The sequence below is a fragment of the Scardinius erythrophthalmus genome (assembly GCF_964197995.2).
Source record: "Scardinius erythrophthalmus genome assembly, chromosome: 14".
Lineage (NCBI taxonomy): Eukaryota > Metazoa > Chordata > Actinopteri > Cypriniformes > Leuciscidae > Scardinius > Scardinius erythrophthalmus.
Genome location: NC_138234.1, coordinates 13,678,613 through 13,703,979, shown reverse-complemented (window position 1 = coordinate 13,703,979; position 25,367 = coordinate 13,678,613). Strand labels below are relative to the sequence as shown.

Here is a 25,367-nt window from a genome sequence, read left to right as displayed (position 1 = left end):
CCGCCAGTCGACGAGCTCCAGTGTCCAGGCCAGCGCCTTTTCTGCCGGAGCTTCACGAGGAGCTTACCAAATCCTGGGACGCTCCAGTTTCGGCCAGACTCCGTTCTCCGGCCTCATCTACTCTCTCTCGCGTAGACGGAGCCAAGGAGAAAGGGTACGACCGGATCCCACCGGTCGAACCAGCGGTTGCAGCGCATCTTTGCCCCCCATCCGCGAGATGGCGCTCAAAGACTGCCCTCCCGTCCAAGGCCTGCAGGACTACTTCGGCGTTTGCCAGCCGTGCTTTCTCCGCCGCTGGGCAAGCCGCCTCAGCCCTGCACACAATGGCGGTTTTACAAGTTTTTCAAGCCGACCTCCTCAGCCAGCTCGACGAGGGAAAACTTGATAAATCTGCTTTGACCGACCTGCGCAGTGCGACGGATCTCTCTCTTCGCACGACGAAAACAGCAGCCCAAGCGATCGGACGATCTATGGCTTCGCTGACTGTCATTGAGCGCCACCTCTGGCTAACGCTAGCCGACATGGGAGAGCAAGAGCGGTCCGTTTTTCTCAACGCCCCGCTCTCACCCGCCGGCCTCTTCGGCCCCGCGGTAAGTGGCCTCGTGGACAGCTTCTCGGAAGTTCAGAAGGCGTCACAGGCCATGAACCTCTTCCTGCCCCGCCGCTCGAGCTCCGCTGCAGGCCGCTCTAAAACTCAGCCTCCTGCACGCAGCCCCACGCGGCGCCTCTCCCGACCTCCAGCATCGCAGCAGCGTCAGCGCGGCCGACCCAGGTCCCGCTCCACCAGCCAACACAGGCCGCCACCCCCGCGGGGTCCCCGGCCTAGAGTTTCGCTGAAAACCGAGCCTGCGAAATCCTCCTAGCACTCGCAAGGAGGAAAAGACGGTTGAGTCCCGCCGCGGCCGGACCGCCGTCGAAGCTAACCTGTATCCCTCTGCCAGTCCCCTTGATAAAGGCTACTGCAGTAGTGTCCACCGCAGCCAACGAGCCAGTTTCTCAACTCTCTCGCCTGCACACAAACGCCGTTTTTACGGCGACCCAGATAAATCGAATAAAGAGTGTAAAATCTGGTCATCCGGCTCACGCCGTCAGTGCTATGAGTGTAGTAAACATGCCCACACCCCAGTGCTCATCACTACACACAAGCACAATCCCCCCTGTGTACCCCACAGAGTGCACTCACATAAAGCGCGCTACGGCCGCTCGAGTGTTAGCTGTAGGTCACGTGCCCACAACCCAGTGCTCACACCTACACAGTGCCCGCTCTGCCTCACACATTCGGGGACGAAAGCGCTCCACCGCCGGCTGTGCGTTAATAAAGAGTCCTGTGCCCGCTATACAGCACGCACGCTCTCATGTACACACTCACGAGCCCGCCCCGCTTCCGCGCCGCGAGCCGTTGCTCAAAACGCTCTCTCACAGCGTCATTCAGCCGGCTGCCGCTATCAGCGAGCCCCCGTCTCCCCTCACTGTCACTGCGCGACTCGCGCACATACCGCCACAGGCTCCCCGTCCCGCGCTGTGCGGCGGGCGGGACCCGGAGGCTATCCGACCCCTAGCTATGAGTGCGAATGCATGGAAAGCTATTCCGGGAATGTCGGAATGGGTATTAAACACAGTGATAAAGGGCTATTCGCTTCAATTCGCTCGCCGCCCCCCGCGTTTTCGCGCCCGGGTCGAGACACAAGTGAAAGCAGATGCAGCCCATCTGCTTCACACAGAGATAGCGAATTTACTGCACAAAGGTGCCATAGAACGGGTTCACCCTCTGGCTGCCGAGGCAGGCTTATACAGCCGCTATTTCCTCGTACCCAAGAAGGGCGGAGCGCTCAGACCTATACTAGATCTGAGATATTTGAACAAAGCGCTCGTGAAACGACCGTTCAAAATGCTCACGACCGGTCAAATCCTCGCGCAGATTCGCCCGGGGGACTGGTTCATCTCTCTCGATCTGAAAGACGCGTATTTTCAGATTCAGATTATTCCCCGTCACAGGCCATTCTTGAGATTCGCCTTCGACGGTCAGGCATATCAGTACACCGTCCTGCCGTTCGGCTTGTCCCTGGCACCCCGTACTTTTACGAAGTGCATGGACGCGGCCCTCGCACCCCTGAGATCGAAAGGGATGCGAATTCTGAACTATCTGGACGATTGGCTCATTATAGCGCAGTCAACAGAGGAACTAGTTTCTCACAAGAAAGCGCTTCTCGGTCATTTGGAAAGCCTGGGTCTTTCCGTGAACTGGGACAAGAGCTCTCTAACCCCCAGCCAGTCTATCACTTTCCTGGGTATAGATCTGGATTCGGCGGCGATGACGGCCAGACTGTCAACACAGCGCGCGCGCCGTGTTCGGCACCTCGCCGCTTCCGTTCAGGTGGGAAAAGTTTTTCCCCTAAAAACCTTTCAGAGGCTTTTGGGCCATATGGCGTCAGCCGCAGCGGTCCTGCAGCTGGGTTTACTTCGAATGCGCCCGCTTCAGTGCTGGCTAAAGTCGGAAGTGTCCCGCAAAGCATGGATTTCGGGCCGTGCACCAGTCAGAGTGACTCAGCGCTGCGTTTCAGCCCTGCAGCCCTGGCTGGCGGCCGAATGGTTTCAGCGGGGAGTGTCGATGGGGGTCATCGCACACCGCAAAGTGGTCTCGACAGATGCGTCCAACATGGGTTGGGGAGCGACTCACGAGGGCAGTCCGATTTGCGGCCGGTGGTCGAATACGGAGAAAAGCCTTCACATAAACTGTCTAGAGATGCTGGCGGTCGAGAAAGCGCTGAAGCACTTTCTACCACTCCTACGGGGACACCATGTGCTAGTCCGCTCGGACAACATGTCAGTAGTGTCTTACGTGAACCGCCAGGGCGGAATCAGATCCAGAGCCCTGCGCGCTCTCACAGAGCGCCTCCTATCCTGGGCTCAGGGCCCGCTGCGCTCCCTAAGGGCAGCTCATGTACCCGGTCGCTTCAACGACGGCCCGGACAGACTGTCCAGGGACAACGTTCCCCCAGGGGAATGGTCTCTACACCGCCAGACGGTCCAAGCGCTTTGGCATCGCTTTGGCAAAGCGGAGATCGACCTCTTCGCCGCAAGCGAGAACGCTCAGTGCCAGAGGTTTTTCTCGAAACACGAGGACGCGCTGGCCCAGACATGGCCCAGCGTTCCGCTGTATGCGTTCCCCCCGATCTCGATGCTGCCTCAAGTGCTAGCGAGGATCAGGGAGACGAACTGCGCAGCGCTCCTCATAGCCCCGCGCTGGGAAAACCAACCATGGTTTTCCGAGCTAATGAGGCTGACAGACACAGCCCCATGGCCGATCCCGGTGAGGAGAGATCTTCTCTCTCAAGCTCGAGGATCGATTCTGCATCCCCATCCAGAGCACTGGTCTCTGCATGCGTGGGAAATCAACGGATATTCGTTGATCTGCCAGAAGGGGTAATTAACACGATCACGCAGTCCAGAGCCCCCTCGACGAGGCGGCTCTATGCGTCTAAATGGTCAGTGTTTAACAAATGGTGTGTGAAAATGGGTTCTAATGCTCAGTCCTGTGGAGTCCCACAGGTATTGAACTTTCTCCAAGAGATGTTGGACGCGGGCAGGTCCCCCTCCACGCTCAAGGTTTACGTCGCGGCCATAGCAGCGTTCGCCGATTCGGCGCGCGGTCGCTCACTGGGCAGGGATGAACTCATCACCCGTTTTCTGCGAGGGGCCAGGAGGATGAACCCTCCCCGACCCCCGTCAGTCCCTATTTGGGACCTGTCCCTGGTCCTAGAGTCCCTGAAAGTGCATCCGTTCGAGCCTTTGGACTCTGTGGAGTTGAAATACTTGACGCTTAAAACCGTTTTTCTGCTAGCTCTGGCTTCAGTCAAACGAGTGGGCGATTTGCATGCGCTGTCTGTCAGCGCGTCGTGCCTCGAGTTTGGACCTAACGACTCGTTAGCCATTCTCAAACCGAAGCACGGCTATGTCCCCAAAGTGTTAGGTACTCCCTTTAGGGCTCAAGTCATTACCCTATCGGCCCTGCCGTCATCCGGCAGTGAGGAGGGTGTCAACCGCCTTTGCCCGGTCAGGGCGTTAAGGTGTTATGTCACGCGCTCTGCAGCCTTCAGGCTCTCAGAGCAGCTTTTCGTTTCGTTTGGAGGGCGCGCTAAGGGTCGCGCCGCCTCGAAACAGACGCTATCCAGATGGATAGTGGACGCTATTGCGGCAGCATATGCGTCAAAAGACCTGCAATGTCCGTTGGGCATACGGGCTCATTCCACCAGAGGCATGGCCTCATCGTGGGCATGGTCCAGCGGGATTTCCATTCATGACATTTGTATGGCGGCGGGCTGGGCGTCCCCCTCCACTTTTGTTAGGTTTTATAACCTGGAAGTTCCCGCTCTGCAGGCAAAACTTCTGTCAGTCTAGTCGTGTTCATGTCCTGCCCATATGCGCAGGTTGTACTATTGACTAGCTTGTCTGTTGAGCTGCACGCTCAGGGTCAGTATACATAGACCGGCCTTGCCGCTCTTGCGTTCCCTAGATGTGCTTATGAACATGTGTTGGCCCGCACCGCTGGCCACCTGTTTTTCACCTCTATGCTCTTCATAGAGTCATATGTGATTGTTAGGCTCGCACGGCGTGGACAAGGGGTTCCCGCAGCGTAAGCAAGCTTACGCAATACGAGAGAACCTCTCGTAAGAGAACGATACTCGGTTACTCACGTAACCTCGGTTCTCTCTAGAGAGGGAACGAGTATTGCGTTCCCTGCCGTGCTTGAAGCCTGTAGCTCGTGTCGCTTCATTCGACAGAAAACAGAGAATATAGCCTACGAGCCTTCCTTATATATGCTCTGACGCCGCCCATTCTGGCGGGCTGTGACGCGCTAGGGCGCGCGCGCCCTCATTGGGCGTGACGTCACGCCAGGCTCACTGGTAGGCTTAAGCAGTTGCCGCGCGGCAGCCAATGAGCGCGCAGTATGCCGCTCTAGCTCAGCTGCCCGCAGCTGCACTGCGTTGACAAAAAATGAAATTAAGGATAATTTTTGGCTTCAGTATCTCGAGAAAAGAAGACTTTCCCGCAGCGTAAGCAAGCTTACGCAATACTCGTTCCCTCTCTAGAGAGAACCGAGGTTACGTGAGTAACCGAGTATCGTTTTCTGTGATGGTCGTGTTTCGGTGTACGGGTTAGCTATGGAAAGCCCCACCATAAAAGTTGAAACCCCCACATGGACAAAAAATGCGGGTTGAATCTTTTTCATATAAATGAGATTTAAGACGACCAAGTACAGTTTTTGAACAGACATTGTTTAATAACAATTATACTTTAGGTCACCGTTAAGCAAAAAATAATTTATATAATATAAGTCTTCTAAAAGATAAATAGAAGATGAGTATGTATTGAAACTTTAAAGATTTAATTTAATCAATATTTTAAAATATCTAATGCAAACTTTTTAAGGTTATGCTTTTAGATGAGAGAGAGAGAACCACTCTGTTATTTTGTATTATATTATATTATATTATATTATATAATTTATATTATATAAATTATATAAAAGGATAGAATATAAAGAATATAATGTTTTATGTAATTTTTATCTAAAACTAAAACAATTGGTTTCAGTAGATATTTTTTATATACTTATAAAGAACAGAATGTTTTTTAACTTTAGTTAGTGTGAGATACACTTCACAGTGTCACTGTTACCTCTGGAAATGGAAGGAGGGGATGTCAGAATGCAGCATAGACACGAGCGAGGGCCTCTGTTTGAGAGACTTTTTTTTATAAATTTTTTTATACATTACATTTACATTTTATAAAGATATCATTTAAACTTTGAAATAAATTTAGCCCTAACACAATGTCTCATTCTGATCGCTGAATAAACCCTAGGAGTCAGAGACGCTGGTGTGAGAGAGAACCACTCTGTGATTTATGTCTCTTAAGACCTTCTTGAACATGTAAATTCAAGCGTTGTAAGTTTCTAAACATGTAAGATGAATTTTATTCTTTTTACAAGCATTTCAGTATATTTTTGTAAGATATTTATATTATTGTATATTTATATTTGTGAAATTTAAAACATTATTATCACTTTCACCGTGCTCAGGAATGCGAAGGAGCAGAGTCAGGAAAAAAAACAGTCTTTTCTATTACAACTGCAATCTCATTCATAGGATGTATGGACATCTATATGTTATGAAACAAATATTTTTTAAAAAGGTATCATTTAAACTTTGAAATCAATTTAGCCCCAACACAGCATTCAAAATGTCTCATCCCATCACTGAATACAACCCTCTGAGTCAGAGACGCTGGTGTGAGAGAAAACCACTCTGTGATTTATGTTTAACACATGCACACACAGAAACGCGCACGGCTCCTTTACTTTTTGACACACATACATTAGACGCGCTATGTTTTGAGACAGTGTGAGGTCATTCAGGAATGACTAGATGAATTCAGTTGTGTAAAACAATTTTGAACCCATTCATACATTGCATTTTTGTGGACATCCATGGTAGGACATACTTTAACTCTCTCTAACATGTAAGATGATTTTTATTTTTAGTAAGATATATTGTATAAGCATTTCATTATATACTTTTAAAGGATTCAACCTTAGTTTAATTGTTTTAGATTATATCATTTATATTATATAAATGATAGAATATAAAGGATAGAATGTTTTATGTAATTTTTATCTAAAACTAAAACAATTGGTTTTAGTAAGCTTTTTAAATGCTTTAAAAGAAGTATGTTTTTCAACTTTAGTTTAATTTGCAAGATTTCATTTAAACACTTTTAAAGGATAGAATCTTTTTTCAACTTTAATTATTTTAGTAAGATATTGTTGTATATTATTAACATTTATATACTTTTAAAAAGAACAGAATGTTTTACATATGAATATGAAATAACTGAATGTGACATATATGAAATAACTGACCCCGTTTATATATACTGTTCAGGAATGTGAAGGCAGGAGGGACCTGCGACTCCGTTTCATACATTGCATTTTTATGGACATCCGTGGTATACTTTACCTCTAACATGTAAGATGATTTTATATTATTTTATCTAAAACAATTGGATCAATAAGATATTTATATTTTATATACTTTTAAAGGCATGTTTTCAACTTTAGTTTAATTATTTTTGTGGACATCAATGGACAATGATGTGTTAGGAGCCACTTCTTCAACTCTCTCTCTCTGAAATAAGGTAAGATGAATTTATTTTATTCAGCTAAAATAATTGGTTATAGTAAGCTTTTTATTTTATATTATTTTAAAAAGAACAGAATATTTTTCAACCTCAGTAAAATTATTTTATTTTATATTATACACTTTTAAAGAGCAGAATGTTTTTATGTAAGATGAATTTATTTATTCAGCTAAAACAATTGGATCAATGAGATATTTATATTATACTTTTAAAGGCATGTTTTCAACTTGTTAGTCTGATATAGACTTCACCGTGTTTCAGATGTCAGAGCTCACAGGAATAGGGGGGCGCGCATAGACACACACACACACACACACACACACACACACACACACACGTGTGTTTTACTTTTTGAAACACATACATTAGAAGCGCGCTCCTTATGTTTTGAGAGTGTGAGGTCATTCAGGAATGACTATGTGAATTCAGTTGTGTAAAACCATTTTGAATCCATTCATACATTGCATTTTTTGTGGACATCAATGGTATACTTCAACTTTCTAAAATAAGGTAAGACAATTTTATTCAGCTAAAATAATTATTTTATATTATACACTTTTACAGGTATGTTTTTTCAACTTTGTTTTGTATCCTCTATATTATATAAAGGATATAAAGGATAGAATATAAAGGATAGAATGTTTTATGTAATTTTTATCTAAAACTAAAACTATTGGTTTTAGTAAGCTTTTAAAGAATGTTTTTCAACCTTAGTTAAATTGCTTTAGATTATGTATATTATATAAATGGAATGTTTATGTAAGTTTTTTCTAAAACTAAAACAATTGGTTTTAGTAGACTTTTTATTTTATATTTTTTTTATTCATCTGAAAGAATTGGTTTCAGTATAGATTTTACTTTAAAAAGGATGTGAAGTTGTTTCAGCACATGTTCAGATGTCAGTGCCCGATGCTCTGGAATGCAAGGGTGGGAGGGAGCGCCTTTGACACATGTCCTACATAACACACACACACACATACATCCGTATAACATGACAACGGCTGTTTGAAGCCGTCAAAACTATCCGGCAAAACTTCCAGCAAAACAACATCTGTTTTATTTCCTTCCGTTCCGTCAAAACTATCCTTCAAAACTATGATTTAGGACTAACTAGGTTTAAAAGGGATTAAGCACCTGTCATACAACATGATCGATGCGTGGGAGAGGTCAATAGGTTAATCCCATAACCCCATTCGGGAAGTACAACCCATCAATCATAAAAGGTCACAGGAAGTTCAACCTGTCACAAAGGTCAAAGTCATTAATCATTTTGACACAAGGTCCAGGGTACTACTCTCATACAACGGCGGCCCATTCGTTTTGTATTCGTTCCAGCCCTGGTGGCAACAACAAATCAAGCCATCATGCATAGCTTTTGTGGATTTCTGACCTGTCATACCCTATTGAGACCCAGAAATTTTTATTTATTCTTCATCTCATCACATTGTTTAAAGCACAAGAAACAAATGGTAAAAAAACAAAAATAATAATAAAAAGAACATTTTTGTTTCATTTTGTTTTCATTTTATTCATACGTTATGTATGTCCTCTGTAGCGGACTCCGTTGTTTTAAAAATAAAATGACATGGAATTATATGTAAAGGCAAAAACAATGGGATTTTTTTTTTTTTTTTTTATCAATCACCAATAAATTTTTTGGTTTCAGGATTTATTTTAACTAAAATTTGTATAAAGATGATTCTCAATATGTTATGAAAGATTTAACGGAATTAATTGATACACCATTTTACTTTAAGCAATATGTGGGTAAAATGGCCATACATTAATATTCTCATTCAATGCAAAGCATCTATACATTGTATCTAATTTGCACATTAATGTGTTCTTGGAGCAACATTTAATGAAAAAAATAAGTGTAATAATTAGCAACATTTTAATAATAATATCTAATATTTCATAGGTATATTCAGTGGTATAATTTATTTCCACATTTACTTTTTGTGTCTCCCAAAATGCCTGATAAACATGATTTAAGTCCTGATGTCCTCTACAGTGGACACGTATGAAATCACGTATGCCCTGTTCTGTAACAGAAAGTCATTTTTTGATTTGAAACCCCAAGACGTTTTCCTGAGATGTTGGTTTAAAAACAATTAGAAAAGTAGTCAGATTTAAATTATAATTACAATATGTTATATTTCAATAAGAGTGCTAGATTTGATCACTAAATTAATGTCAGGCATTTTTAAAGACCAAGCAGAAGTTGTTTTCAGGGTGAAACCTCCAAACATTTGGTGTCATGTGACATGTATGATGTGAGAGAAATTCGCTAAAAAATATAGTCCACTACAGTAGACAAAAGTCTATTCCTGGGTCCCAAGAGGATATACATTAGTTTTCACGATTATGTTAATTGCATTACCACAAAGTAATCATATATAACTTTTACAAATAATTTTCACAATTGTTCTTTAAAAAGCTTAGTTTTACTGTGGGTAACACAAATTACTGTATACAATATCATACTCTTATTTCTACAGTGCATATGTGAAGGTACCCAGCATGCAATGCAGCATGAATAGTTGTGCTGTGGAGTACCTTTTTTTACTGATTGGTTTTATTTAATTTTGTGTAAAAGCTGAATGAATAAATGTAACACATCTGTAGATTGTAGATGAAGAGTGTTTTCTCTCATTAGTTTGTCAGGAAGACTGTCTGTTTACAGCTGAATAATTCATTGTTTATAAGACAAGACTAAATGATCTGTTAAATCTGTTCACTAATATCAGCAGCAGTGTTATATGAGTTTAATCTCTGAGAAAATGTTTCTGTTTGTTCTGCAGGAGTGTTTGGTGTTGATGCAGATGCAGTGAAGACAGTGTCAGTGATGGAGGGAGAATCTGTCACTCTAAACCCTGATCCTATTAAAATACATGGAATTAATGATATACTGTGGAGGTTTGAAGGTTCCACTATCGCTCAATTCAATGGAGATAAGATCTCATATCCCCATCTCACTGAGAGATTCAAAGACAGACTGCAGCTGGATCATCAGAATCGATCTCTGACCATCAAGAATACGAGAATCAATGACACTGGACTGTATGAACTAGAGATCAGCCATAACTCTGGGACCTTACGTATGACATTCAGTGTTACGGTCTCTGGTGAGGACACATTTATTATTTTTTGAATAAGTTGTTTTCAATAGAGGCATTTCTACAGAACCAGTAAAATACTCTATACCTTTCACAGATCTAAAACAAACAATTAATGCATATGCCAAAATAAATGGCAGTATGAATAGGATCAGGGCTTAACCAACAAATTACCTGAAATAATTGAATTTTATAATTTGAATAATCACTTTGATCAAGTAATTTACACACAATTACAGACTTGCACATCAATCAAAAATTTGATTGAAGGTTTTTAGAATAAAAAAAAATCATAAATATTATTTAGTTAAATTTTTATAAAACTAAAACTATTTATTTATTTCTCAATAACTATAATAAATATATGCACCATGATCATAGCCACAGCAGCTTGCATAGTGTTAAAGGGGTCATATAATGGTACATGCACTTTTACAAGTTGATTGTAGTACTGAAATGTGTAGTTTCATTTTGTGACGTCACACGGTCGGACGCCCCTCCCACGATTGTGATTGACAGCTGCAGCGTTTCAACACAGACCCGCCCTCGCTCATAAGCGAGCTGTCAATCATAGTCCGCGCGTCATTGTTGATACCCTCACTGGAGCGCTGTCTATGAGCAGAATGGTATGGCGTCTGCGATTGTTCTTCGGTGTAATAAGGAACACAGCAGTCATTTGGATGTTCCTAAATCCGAGCCGTTGAAGAAGCAGTGGCTGAGTTTTGTTTTTGAAGGGATATATGCCCAAAGGATTGACGCGGGGATTCCCTCACGGGGATTCCCCACGATCTTCTGAGCTTTCCTGTTTGTGAATCATTTCACACCAGACGGCTTTACAAACGAGAAAAAACGGATCGGTACCAACGTTCCTGCTGAACCTCCAGAAGTGAGTGTGATGTTTTATTAACATTTAAATTAATATTTATATTAATCATTGCAAATTTGCAAACCTTGCTGCACGATTCATGATGATATGCATCTAAGGTTTACACTCCGGGTAGGCTACATTACGGCATGTTTTCTATGCACGATGTTCTCAATATAATTCATAATCCCACGTTTATAATGATCAAAGCGTGGTTATTGTGTTAGAAACGGTGTACGCACAGAACAGAGGGGCGGGGTGAGCAAAGCTCATTATCATTTAAAGACACATGCACTGAAATGGCATGCTGAAAACAGAGCTGTTTTTGAGCAGGTGAAATTAGTGTTTTCTTACAATACTAATGAGAATTTTTAATTAAAGTATATTACAAACTTTTAATTTAGACCCTAAAGAATCATATTAGCTTGTACAAAAATGGCATTATATGACCCCTTTGAAAAAGGAGGAATTATTTTTTTCACGTTTTTGTTTCACAGATGAAACGGAATAAAACTGCAAGTGCAGCCAACGAATATTATAAAATGTGTTTGACATTGTTACAGAATTTTTGAACTCTCATGGTGTTCTGAATATTATCACAGCTGAGCTTGGGCCACAAGCTTGAATGGTCTTAAATTACTGACACCTGTATATAAATCTGTGATAAATACTGACTACATGAACTTTAATCTCCATCACTGATTTGATTTTAATGTTTACATGCAATTAATTAACCATCATTAACATAAAGATCTACTTACCAGATCTTCTCTCAGGTTATATAGTCCTGCTGACATTTCGAGTGTTTGTTTCTGACGGTCTCTCTTTATCATTACAGAACCAGGTCTGTCTTCAGGTGCTAAAGCAGGAATAGTTGTTGTTCTGCTGCTGGTGTTTGCTGCTGCAGCTGGTGGTGTTTTTTACTATCGCCGCATAATCTGTTCTCTAAAACCTTTATTGGGTAAGTATAAGTATAACAATTTTCCATATATATATATATATATATATATATATATATATATATATATATATATATATATATACAGTATATATATGTATGTATGTATGTATATATATATACATATATATATATATATATATATATATATATATATATATATATATATATATATGTATATACAGTATATACAGTATATATATATATATATATATATACAGTGTATATATATATATATATATATACACAGTATATATATGGAAAATTGTTTTGGAAAATGTTTTACATTTTATTTATTTTTTACCACAAGTTCTGCTTGTGATTTTGATTGCAAAAGTTGGCCTAAAATCATAATCCTGCTGTCTTTTTTGGCTATTTTGGATTTGATCTGGACTGCCTAGCGCCTCACAAACATATTTGAAAACTAAGAAAATGATATTGAGAGTGTTGTTGTGTAAATGACACTGATATATGTCGTGTGAGTCAGTGAATCTATCACCTCTTATCTGGTCATTAGTTTGAGTTGTTCATGCATACTTAAAGGGGTGGTTCAGGATTTTCAACATCGGACCTCATTTTCAAGTGAGCCTGTTTGTCATTCATCAGTGGAGACCGTTTTCAAAAAAATTCATCCAGTCCTTACTTTTGGATAGTTCGCTGGTGCTAGGCTAGCGTGAGTCAACGGTAGATGCGTGAGCCTGCCATTAAAAACAGTTTTACCCACTCCACAGTACACCAAAAGAAAATAAATTATATAACGCCAGACTATCGATGTAAATGTCTGTTGAGAGAATAATGTTAGAATTCAAACTACACTTGCATCTCAATGATCGCATTACATTTACAGGAACTAGTTTCTCAGCAGTGGCGGAATTTTACTTTGCTCCGGTTAGTACTGCGCCGAAAAGTAAACACAGAACAGAAGCGCACTACAGTCGGGACGTCTAGCTAGCTAGTAGTAGTCTTGGTTGCCTTGGTAACTTAATATCACTCCGCCGCTGCTGTAGACTGTGCTAATAAACACAGGGAACAAAGTATAACTATTGCAATGCGATGAAAGGGTAGTTTGATTTCTAACATTATTCTCTCAACAGACATTTATATCGGTAGTCTGGCGTTATAATTGATTTGCTTTTGGTGTACTGTGGAGTGGGTAAAACCGTTATTAATGGCAGGCTAACACATCTACCGTTGACTCGCGCTAGCCTAGCACCAGCGAACTATCCAAAAGTAAGGACTGGATGAATTTTTTTGAAAACTGTCTCCACTGATGAATGACAAACAGGCTCACTTGAAAATGAGGGCCGATGTTGAAAATCCTGAACCACCCCTTTAAAGGGATTGTTCAAGAAAAAAAAAAACTGCCAAAAAGTAACGATAGTTGATAGAAACCATTTCTGTCAAAAAGGAAAATAAGTAATTTTCATGGTAAATTGCATTGGTTGTCACATGTTTTATAGTGAATCACAACAAAAGATTGAGTGTGAAGAATAATATTAATCATTGCATCAAAGTGGAATATTGTAAGCAAATAACCTCTTAAACTGCACATAAAGCTATCAAGTGAGTTCAAAAATTGTGTTGATGAACAAATAAGATGAAAAATCACAACATATCTTCTCAGTTCTCCAGTGTTATTGACATCTGCTCAATATTATCTCCTATTTTCTCTGTTTCTATGTGCTGACTGACAAGAAGATGTGTTATCTAAACAGATATCAGAAACGTGTAAGTATTAAACCTGATACAGCGAGAAACATTTGATTATTTTCTGACAGTAGAGTTCTAATGTAGTTTTCATATTCAGCATTTCTACATCTTTTTACCACATGTTCTGTTTGTGATTAGTTTAGTGCAATAATCAATGAAACGTGATTGTCCAAATATTGAGTTGTATGATATTAATTTACTATTTACTGAATTTCTGTTATAGAATGCAAAATTAACCACACCTACATTAAGACTGTTTGATTGTGCCTGTTTGTGTTTCTAGAGGCAGAGCATGTTAACATCCATGTAATGTTTGTACTACTGCTTATGAAGCTCACAGAACTAAATCTAAGTTTGAGAAACGTTTAACATGAAACCCTAAACTGCTGTGGCTGTTCATTGTGTGTGGCTTCATTTGGCTTATTCTTTCAGACTTTAACACAGAAACCATGAAGATGGCGCTGCACTTGTGTTATTTTATGATTTGATACTTCCGGTTAATACTAAGTGAGTTGGTTTATCTCATCATATCTGATCAGTAGTATTAATTATCAATATTTAAGCAATAAGCCATTTTTTAAGCAAGCGATTTCTGAGGAATACTGTTGAAAACTAAATTTAACGCCCAAACAAATAGTTTAGTGAATTTTTGCCAGATCCAGACCCAGAATTGTTTCACAATAACCACATAATTATCTCATTAAAGAAAGTAGCTTTTATTTACAAATTCGGCAAAAGAAAAAGAGGGGTATCAGATCCAGAAGGGGGTATTGCCAAAGCAACAAAAATAATCAGTCTAACTCCTTGTCAACCAAAATAGTTAAAATAAAACTAAATAAAACAATAGTACACAAATTAAGCGAACTCCCTTACTAACATAAACAGAAGAAAAACGTCAAATTCAAAATAAATGGCACCCACCTTCATATTAACCCCACAAATAAATAAAACCCCTAGCAAATTTTAAATAAACCAAGAGAAAAACAGATTAATTAAACCGTACTTGCTCAAGCTGTAGTCGTTGCCTGTGTTACAGTATTTTGGTAGCATTGAAGGGAAGGGTGTGTTTGATTGGGTGTCGATTTCAAATATCAATGATATTTCTCAGAAATCCCTTACTGCCCCTTTAAATGAATAGCTGACCCCAAAATAAAAATGATTCGCCCTCATGTCATTTTAATCCTGTTTGTTGTTATTTTTTCTTTGGAACTCCAAAGGAAAGATTTTTATTAATCTTCTTTTGTGTCCCACAGAAGAAATTCAAACAGGTTTGGAATGACATTAGGTCAAGTAAATTATGGCAAAATTCACTTAATGAAGGAATATTAGCAGTATGATGGAAATATCCTTAAAATACTGCTATTAGTTAATATAAAAAATGTATACATGATGACCATTAAACAATAGCCTATATACATGCATAAATTGTTTTCATGTATTGTTTATTGTTAGTTCACATTAATGAATTCTAATGTTAACACATAATATGTTACTGTAAATTCTTTATTATTAAAAACACTTGTGGTGAACCAAACATTCATCTTTAAACTCACTTAAAATCTTCTAATTTCCCTGTTTATAGCCACTGATGTGAAAGAGGAAGATATCATACCTAAACAGCCAAGTAAACTATTAAAATGAGTGCACTCCTGGGATTCTTATTTCTTAAAAGATTTTATCAAATGTATGAATACAATGAGATGGAGACATTTGAGAGCGTAGGGGTAAAATACGTATCGTCTAGAAAACTATTTTACAAATATATTCAAATAAGAAGTTATTTAAAGGATGGAATGAACGTAAAAAACTTTGGATGATATTCACCGTCTTTTGTGCTTTGATTAAAGTTAGTAAAATGAATAGAGTAGATCATCTGATAGGATGAATTTAAGGGTACAGGTTTACATAATATCAAAATAACATGGGGAATTTGAATAGACATTAAAATAACAGGAGATTGGAAACAAAGTTCTAAAGAAAATTCGCATTCGCAAGAATAACGCATTCTTCATATTGGCAAGAATATGCTTGGAAAAATAATATGAATATCTTAGTGTGATAATTTATGTTTAGGATGTTGGAGAACTTAAAGCCCATTACTCTCAAATACTTAAAATGATTAAATAATTTTGGACAGTAATTCAGGTAATGGAAGAATTGTTTAAGAAATCAAATATAATTAAGTATATATACAAAATATAGTTTTGGTTATAGGACCAATGCTACTTAATAAAGATGAGTTATACTTATTATAGAATACTGAGAATTACAGCTTTTAAAGCAGTAACAAAATTTTAGAGAAGACAAGAATCCCAAGTTGTAAACATTTCTTCTTATTTCTCTGTTTCTATGTGCTGTTGTGACAGATGACGATAAGACCATATCAGCAAAGGAGGGAGAGTCTGTCACTCTGAATACTGATGCTGAAATACAAAAAGATGATCAGATACAATGGATGTTTGGACCTCAAGAGAATCTCATAGCTGAAATCAAAGGAGAGACCAGAGAAATCTCTACATATGTTGCTGATGGGAGATTCAGAGACAGACTGGAGCTGGACAAGACGACTGGATCTCTGACCATTACAAACATCACAGCTGAACACATTGGAGTCTATAAACTACAGACCATCAGCAACAGAGGAACCTTAAATCAAAGATTCATTGTGACTGTCAAAAGTGAGTAGCTCAAGGTTTTCAGTATAATAATGATCACATGTCTTTATTGGCAGTTATTTCACAGATTAAGGCGAGACGCTACAGGTGAATAGGGTAACATTTTTAAATAATAGATATCACCATGAAACTTGCTCAGTTGATTACTTACACAAGTATATAAAAACAATTATTAAAAGTTAAAATAATTTGTATGTTAAATTATGCAAATTAGTCATTATCTCATTAAATATGTGCGGTTTTGCATATTTAATTTTTGGTAGCCTAGATAGATCTGAACATATGATAAAGCAAGGTGCACAATTCTTTTTTCATTTTGTTTCCACACAAGTTGAAAAAAAAATTCAGAGGGATTTCAGGATATATGCTTTCATTACATATGAAATAAAAAAATATTGTCCATAGCCTTAAAAAAAAATAGATTTTAAAATGTCACATAAATCAGGCCAGGAATGACTTAATTACAAATCCCTCTGAAAATATCTTCAGAATACTGCTAAGTGTATAACTGGAAAGTTTGTTGTACATAGGCTGAGATGTTTGTACTGGAGAATGACAAAAACTCATTTTGAGAAAATGGCATTTAAAGATTTAAATAGCTCTGTGGAGAGGGGGGTGTGTGGTTCAGCGAGGTCTGTAGCGGGAGAGAGAGAAGGGAGACGAGGCACGTTATGCTGGGTACACACCAAAAGATTTTTTTTAATCTTTTAAGATTTTCAAAATGTGATAGACCACAAACATGAGGACAAAAAATCCTAGATTTAAGCGGTTTGCTCCTATAATGTGTGGTGTGCCATGATGTGACAAAGACAGCACACACAGGACACCACACACAAACAGATTTTCAACCAGTGTCTCCACTGTGAGCACAGGAAATCTCGCAAAATCTCGCGAGACTTCAGAATAAGCATGGCGGACGATATGGAGGAAGAAATTGCGATGATAGTGTTTGGAAGGATTTTCACAGAAAATTCATGTGAAAAAACAAAACATTATACCCACCATATATAACCTTTTATTACAGAATTATATTAATTTTTTATTGTCTTTATTTATTCTTTATTGGATTTATTGTCTCTTTAGAAAAAAGTTATGTAGGCTAATCCCTCTATAGTTATTTAATTCATCACTGAACCCTAACACTCAGCTTCCTGTGTGTGTGTGTGTGTGTGTGTGTGTGTGTGTGTGTGTGTGTGTGTGTGTGTGTGTGTGTGTGTGTGTGTGTATGACCGTGTCTTCCATCATCTCGCATTCTGATTGGATATTGTTTCGTTTCACGTGATAATCTCCAGAATGTGAGCGCGTTTGTCCTCGGAGTTCCCCCCAAACATCAGGATTTCTGATCATAAATATTAAACATGCTTAATATTTACGATTCGCGATTCTTCTGAGCAGGTTCAGACACTCTTAACACACCTCACACCAAGGGAAAATCTAATAAAATAATCTGAACCATCAAGATAATCGGGACAGGATAGTCGGAAGGGGGGAAATCGGCCAAAAATCAGCCCGATTATCTTTTGGTGTGTACCCAGCATAAGTGGGTCAAGTGCAAATCACGAACACCTATCTTGTTACAGTATTCGGCACCAGTGTGGGTGTGAAGGGAGAAGACAGGGTCGGCGTGACTGGGACTCGTATAGATCTTTTTTTTAAGTGAAGAAAATAAACAAAAGGTGCGCCCACTGCGCGTTCACCGTAGCTCACAACTACAGCATATAAATATCAATTTGACAGTTCACTCAAACTCGTCCCGCTGCCACAGCTCTCTCTGGTTCACGTAAACTCTGCCCGCTGATCGCAGCTTTCTCTCCGGTTTAGGCAAACTCTTCCCGCTGTCAACAGCTTCCTTGCAACTGTCACGCTGCATACGAGTCCCCAGTCCTCACTTCTCCCCTCTCACTCCCCGTCGGTTTATATGGTCTCTCCACACCGATTACTGTAACAAGATAGGTCTACAGGTATTCGTGATTTCCACTTGACCCACTTACTTGCTTGTCTCGCGGAACCACACCACCCTCGCCACAAGCTAATGAGATTTCGTCATTAGCTTTTAATCCCCCTTTGGACATTCACGATTGGTAGCCTAGCCTACTGGAAATAAAATGCATTTCAAACGAAATGAGCAATAGCCTACAATCTAAACAAATTAAATTAAAAACAAACATGCAGGTTATCTTACCTCAAAAATGCTTTTTTTTTTACAGTTTCCAACAGTTAAACGAAAATAAAGTCCAATCAAACGAAAACATCAGTAGGGGAGAGTGGGGTAAAGTGAGACATTTTTTACATTTGTTCCCCTCTGGAGGAAATTCCTCCTAAAAAAAAAAGAACTATGTCCAAAATATTGTGACACATTTGGAAGGTCAATGCATTCAGAACTGCCCTGCCCAGCCCAAGGAGGGTGGCCTGTCCTGGGCCAGATTCGGATTTGTCCGCCACCGCTGGAGCTCCGTCTGGAGAAAAGTCGGTCCTAAAACAGACCTTTGGGTCTTTGTGGAAGAGGGACAATGCTCCACTTGGACAAGGAACACGGATCAGAGAACCGTGGTGGTCAGATCGGGTGGGGAAACCGCCGGGCCCAGCCCAGAGAAAGTGCACTTTGTGCGGGCGAGACTTCCAGTAAATAGGGTCTGGTTTGGACACCCAGTCCCTCTGTGCCAGGGCGTGCATACCGGTGAACGTGCACCGTCCTGGGTGAGCTAGGGGTGAAAGACACACTGGAGGATATTCCTCCTCGTAAAAATGTCCAAAAATATCTTATATGCTCACAGACCTCCCGGGCAAGCCCCAGGGATGGTGGGTCATCTCCGGTCAAAGTCAGATCTGTACACCTGCTGGCGCTCCTGCTAAAGCAACGACGGTCCAAACACGGACGCTCGGGGTGTTGTAGAGGAGGGAGATGACACTCTTATCGGACAAGGTAATGTAAAACAGGCACCTCAGGGTTGCCTGGGGCCCAGAGGAGCGCACCCTCTCCTTCGGGCCGTTAAGTCGGGGTGCCCGGTCGATTGGAGCTTCGGACGTGCCTGGGGACGGCCCCTGCCCGCTCGAGTGGGAGCTTGCTCCTCCCTGATTTGCGCGTCGATACGAGACCTCGGGAGACTCAGATAGCCTGTCTGAAACGGATGTCTGCAAAGGCGGTGGGGGAGGGGGGTTAGGTGGGGCCCCTCTGGCACGCCTTAAGAGCCGAACTTCGCCCTGCGCCTCCTCCCACTTTGAAAGTACCCTTCCCAGCCTCGATCCAGATGCTTCCCGCAGATGGTTCCTATGAGTGGCCGTGTCGTCTCGAGCCCAGGCCCGAGTGGAGCGAGACCCTTTTGTAGGGAGCCTGCGCATCGCGGTTCACCATCCGGGGCTTCTCGGTTGATCCCGAACCGTCTGGGGCTTCTCGGTTGATCCATAGGTAAAACGTATGCTTGTCGAACGGTCGGTCTAGGTAAACGGCGAAGCGACTCCAGGGGCTTGAGACACCCCTGGAGAAAAAGGAAGGTCCTCCTCCGAAAACAAAAACGAACAGTGTCCGTGAGGTTGCAGATGGACGAGATTCCCATGCTGACTTTACTCCCTAGTGGCTCCCAGGGAGAGTGCGGAGCTCTTGTCGGAGCGACCTCGGTCCTAAAACGGACTTTGGGGGTTTTGTCAAGAAGGGGACAAATGCTCCATTAGGACAAGGTTAGAGGGAGAAGGTGCTCCACCTCTTTGCCTCAGCTACTGCACCCCAGGCTACTGATTTTGCTTCCCCCTTCTCTTTTTGATGTCTTTTCTACAATGTTTATGACATTAAAAATAAAACATGTCATGTAATATTACGTTAACATATGTTTAAGACTAAACTTAACTTGTGCCTCATGTCTCACTTTACCCCACAGCATTTGTCTCACTTTACCCCACCGCCACATTTTAGAAAAAAACGATCTCTCTTAGAAATTCAGGCTTATCTTCAGCTAGCATCATCACATGGTTTTATATGTTGGTAGTTCATCAACATGTATGATATAAGTTTTTCTACCTGAATCAATTTGCTTTGGCACAACAGTTGATTAAGTTGACAGCAAGAAAATTTACTTTTACATGCAAAAAAATATATTTTTGTGAAAAAAAACATGCTTACTACAGCACCATGAGGTCCTCTCCTTCATGGCCAAGGGTAAATGAGAGGGGCTTGAAAACAATGTACAAATGACCAAAATTGTGTTCCATTGCCTAGATACAGGGGGTGTCTCACATTACCCGATGTCTCACATTACCCCGTTCTCCCCTAGCCTAGTTTCCAACAGTTAAACGAAAATTAACTGTTCAATTAAGTTTTAATTAAATTAAGTTAAACGTTTTAAGTTGGCCATCTGCGATTTTTCTCTTAATATTCTCCATTATTTGCACATGAGGTGAATAGTGGGTCGCGCTGACGGGAAACCTTCTGTGTAGCGTGAGTGCGTGCGTGAGACTGTCATATGTTGGTGTAATTATAAGATTATCAAAGTTATGAGGTTATGGAATGTCTTTCTGTTTGTTTTATATCGTCGACGTCAACTTCTCATATTTTTTTAATTAAAGGGTACATAACATGCACAGTTTCACCTAATCTCATGTTAATCTTGAGTACCTATAGAGTAGTAGTGCATCCTTAATATCTCCAAAAAGTGTTTAGTTTTATTATAATTTTAAAAGAAAAAACAGCTTTCCGATTCTCTCCGGGAAAAGCCGAGGTCCTGGAGGCGGAGCTATAGAGTCAAGCGGTAGTGCTTGATTTCCAGCAAAAGACAGAAATCTAATCCAGTTGTACTTACATGACTGGGGTCTTTTATCACTGGGACCGCTCCACGTTTTAATAGCAAACGATTTGCAAATCCAGCGTCGAGGCCTTGTTAATAAAACATTCGTCACTGAAATGACCAGAACACACAACCGCACTTCCTACACTCCGTTGCTGCCCCAGAAAAACAAACTGCATCCACTGTTCCTGTAACACTGGGTTCTTTGGAAAGCTGAACACGGTAAGCTTTCCCTCACATCCAAATACACACTTTTTTGGAGACATTCTTGAACAAATCCTATGCAGCGTGGGCGCCGATGATTTCGTGTTGAAGCGCGTTGATGTGCGCGGGCGAGCTTTTCCGAGAGAAATGCTCATATAAGGAGTTCCACTCTGATCTACGTCATTAGATCCACGATCGGAAAAAAACAGCCGAAACTTGCACCAACCCGGAAGTAAGATTTTCGGCACAGAAATTCTCCATTATTCGTCCAAAATATTTTTTTTAAACTTTGCCCATGTTAAGCATGAGAATCCATCTCTTTAACAGTGTAAACAACTCTGAATACATGAAACACCATTGTACCCCCCCCCCCCTTTAATGTCTAAAAATATAAAAAGAAGGATAGGCTAATCATGACCTATGACGTGAAAATTGGCACGAAGCCCGGTCCTAGGGGCGTAAATAAGTAGGGGCCCGTCTATGGAGCAAAATATGTGCCATAATTTAACAAACAAATCCAGCATTTTGCAAACAAACTCAATGTGGATTTCTGTCTAGATATGCAATAAACGTTTGGCAAGAGAAAACCTCAAAAAGGTTAATTATAGATCAAATAAGACAGAAACACACCCGTTCACCGGTCATTTTCCTCAGCTGTAGGCAAAGGCAAGTTTCAAATCAGTGCTTCTCCTGGGAGACTAGCACTAAATTAGCCTATAGTTTAGCGCCATCTGCTGTTTTAGAAGAGGAAGTTGCTCAACTGCATTTGTGAGAAAATCTGCCTGGACGCATTTGTGAGAAAATCTGCCACGACACATTTGTGAGAAAATCTGCCTGCACGCATTTGTGAGAAAATCTGCCTGGACGTATTTGTGAGAAAATCTGCCTGGACGCATTTGTGACCTTTGTGCTTGCACATTGGTTTCTTTTTGTTTGCGAGTCGAGTTTTCCTTTGCGAAGTAGATTGAGTTTGTTTGCAAAATGCTGGATTTGTTTGTTAAATTATGGCACATAATTCGCTCCATACCCGTCGGGCTCGGGGTGAAATGCAGGGCTCTAAGTGGAATGTTTTCCTTGGCATCTCATGATTTCTGGTCATGTGAGTTCAAGAACATGATGCGTAATTGGCTACACCTGTACAGGGCCGGAGTGGGGCCACTTTTCAGCCCTGGAGTTCAGGCCCAAGACCGGCCCACTTTTTCCATGGTGGAATTCCAAATTAGCACTTTTTCCAATTTGGATAAATGAAGCAACAGTTCAGCTGTTACTATTGTGTAGTTGGTATTAATACCATAGTTCAACAAATAATGTAAAGGTTAAATAATAATTCACTTAGACTTTATAAGAAGCAATTGCGACTTTATATCACACAATTCTGACTATATCTCGCAATTCTGAATTTCTGACTTTAAAAGAAGCAATTGCAACTTTTTCACGCAGTTCTGACTTTATATCTTGCAATTTCTGACTATAAGAAGCAATTGCGACTTTAATTCACACAATTCTGACTTTATAACACGCAATTGTGACTTTATATCTCACAATTTTGACCATCTCGCAATGCTGACTTTATAACACGCAATTGCAACTTTATTTCAGGCAATTCTGACTTTATATCTCGCAATTCTGACTTTATAACACGCAATTGCGACTTAATATCACGCAATTCTGACCATCTCGCAATGCTGACTTTACGCAATTGCAACTTTATTTCAGGCAATTCGGACTTTTTATCTCGCAATTCTGACTTTATAACACGCAATTGAGACTTTATTTCACGCAATTCTGATGTATTCTGGGATGTAAACTCGCAATTGTGAGATAAAAAGTCGCAATTATCTTTTAAAATGTTTTATTCTGTGGCGGAAACAAGCTTCCATACCTCCTGGCCTCTTCCTCCCATCCATCCTCCCTGACGCGTACCGTTACGGTAGGGCCGGCCCAGCTATCGGTAAGCGCCGCCGGCGATGCCGCGGTAGCCTACCTAAAACGTTTTGGAACGGGCTATGGACCCAACCAACTCTATAGTAGGGGAGGGGAGAACTCCCTCACATGGTACAACCCATGCAGAGGCTGCGCGCTGCAGTGTCAGAGGGCGGAACGTGTAATGTTACTAACGTGACATTGAAATGTGAAACAAACAAACAAAAAAATCCTCGACCGGCCCAAAAGTGAAGCGGCCCACCGGGAATTCTCCCGATTCTCCCGATTACCCAATCCGGGCCTGCACCTGTATGTGGGTTTAGTGTGTGTTTAGGGCACTGCGCTTTGGCAATTTTAACCACTTAACTGTATATACTTAGAACAATAATTTCTTAATAAAAACAAAGTAATATTGACAAACTGTATATCATTTGAAAGCTTAGAATCTATAGTTTTCAAATTTTGGTGGCTGTTTTTTTTTTTTTTTATAAATTTGAGAGGAGCACTAATTTATCAATTTGCAACAAGAATATTTCATATTCATTAGGCGTGTTTAGATTTTATTTTGAAATACAAATAAACATGAAAAATCATGAAAGATTGGTAGAAACCTCAGTTTGTTTTCATGCCAAGAGTTCAAAAGATAACACCAATTACATTTTATGAGAAAAAAAGGTCTGAAAATGTTTTGAATATATAATAAAATATTATGGATTATCGATTTGTGATGCAGCACACAGCAGCAGCGAGCTATAACACACATATGTGATCTTTTTATGTTTATTAGAGGTTGAAATCAAATAAAATACTGTCAAACCACCCACTGTAATGATTCCTGTCTTGTGTTTCCCTCGTCTTGTGTGGACTTTAGTTATTTCCTGTTCTGTGTCATGTTTTGTAGTCCTTGTAGTTTTTCTAGTTTATTAGTTTCCCCAGGTGTTTTCTCTTAGTCACGCCCCCCTTGTTATCTTGTTTAGCTGGTTAGTCACTGTATTTATACCCTGTGTCTTGGTTCAGTGTTTGTGGGTTCTTGTCATTTGTGATGTTGTTTTAGTTTGGTTGTTCTGTTCCTGTGTCTTGTTCCCTTATCTAAGTCTGTCTTGTTTCAAGTTTATTTATTAAATCTGTTGCTTTTGGATCCTGCTTCCTCCGTTGATTCAACCCTGCATCGTCACACCCACACTATTTCTAATTTGGATGTATACTTCATGAATTGTATTAAATTATGGAAATACATGGTTCAGATCATTCAAAACATATAAAAAAAGGAGACGCCCTTATGGCAGTAAGGAAACTGGCTGTCCATCTAGTGAAAAAGTTTGGTACTACGCCCAAATAACATTTTCTTGAAAGCTTATTTTTCTATACATCAACCTAAAATTTGAAACACAACTTCAGATTTTTGGCTTTAATTTTCTTGCAGTTTTAGAGTAAAATATTTTTTGTAATATATTTATATTTTATATATAATATATAATTTTACATTGTATATTTTCATAAACTCAAACTAATATAACTTTTTTTTCTGTTTCACTTTCATAATTTATTTCATTGCATAATTTATTTCTTTGCAAATGTATTCTTTAAAACAAGACCAACCTTATGTCTATAATCCAAAGCATTCTTGAATTACAACCATTTAAGTTTGGATAATGATTTTCATGTCTGTGCGAAAAAAGGGGGGTGACAGTTAAGGGGTAACTTGTGTCTCTCTAGCGGTTGAAGGATATACTGTAACTACAAGTTACTGTACTTGCGAAGGAACATGGGGTTTTATTCATGAGTAATTGCGTTCACTATTTGTACACATTTTTTTTGTAATCACTTTTTTAATTATTTTCAATTTTGCCAAGATACAATAACAACAATAACTTGTGCAGTTACATTACTTCCAGTAATTGCATTAAACATAAGCAATATACACCACACATTCCTTAA

The 25,367-nt window shown here is 40.4% G+C and overlaps 1 protein-coding gene across 8 annotated transcripts in view; it reads left to right on the top strand.

Annotated features, from left to right (window-relative positions):
* LOC308702493 (uncharacterized protein) overlaps positions 1 to 25,367 on the top strand; it is a 67,428-nt gene that overhangs the window by 29,287 nt on the left and 12,774 nt on the right. For 3 of the 8 annotated variants that reach the window (XM_081385378.1, XM_081385377.1, XM_081385379.1), the window contains exons 2-5: positions 10,005 to 10,328; positions 12,023 to 12,145; positions 13,841 to 13,870; positions 16,219 to 16,530. In XM_081385378.1, coding sequence (XP_081241504.1) covers positions 10,005 to 10,328; positions 12,023 to 12,145; positions 13,841 to 13,870; positions 16,219 to 16,530 — 789 coding nt within the window. Of the gene's footprint in view, positions 1 to 5,845; positions 5,949 to 6,305; positions 6,523 to 6,944; positions 7,029 to 7,102; positions 7,198 to 10,004; positions 10,329 to 12,022; positions 12,146 to 13,840; positions 13,871 to 16,218; positions 16,531 to 25,367 lie in introns of those variants that run through there. The other 5 variants (XM_081385384.1, XM_081385383.1, XM_081385381.1 and 2 more) reach the window with 5 other exon arrangements.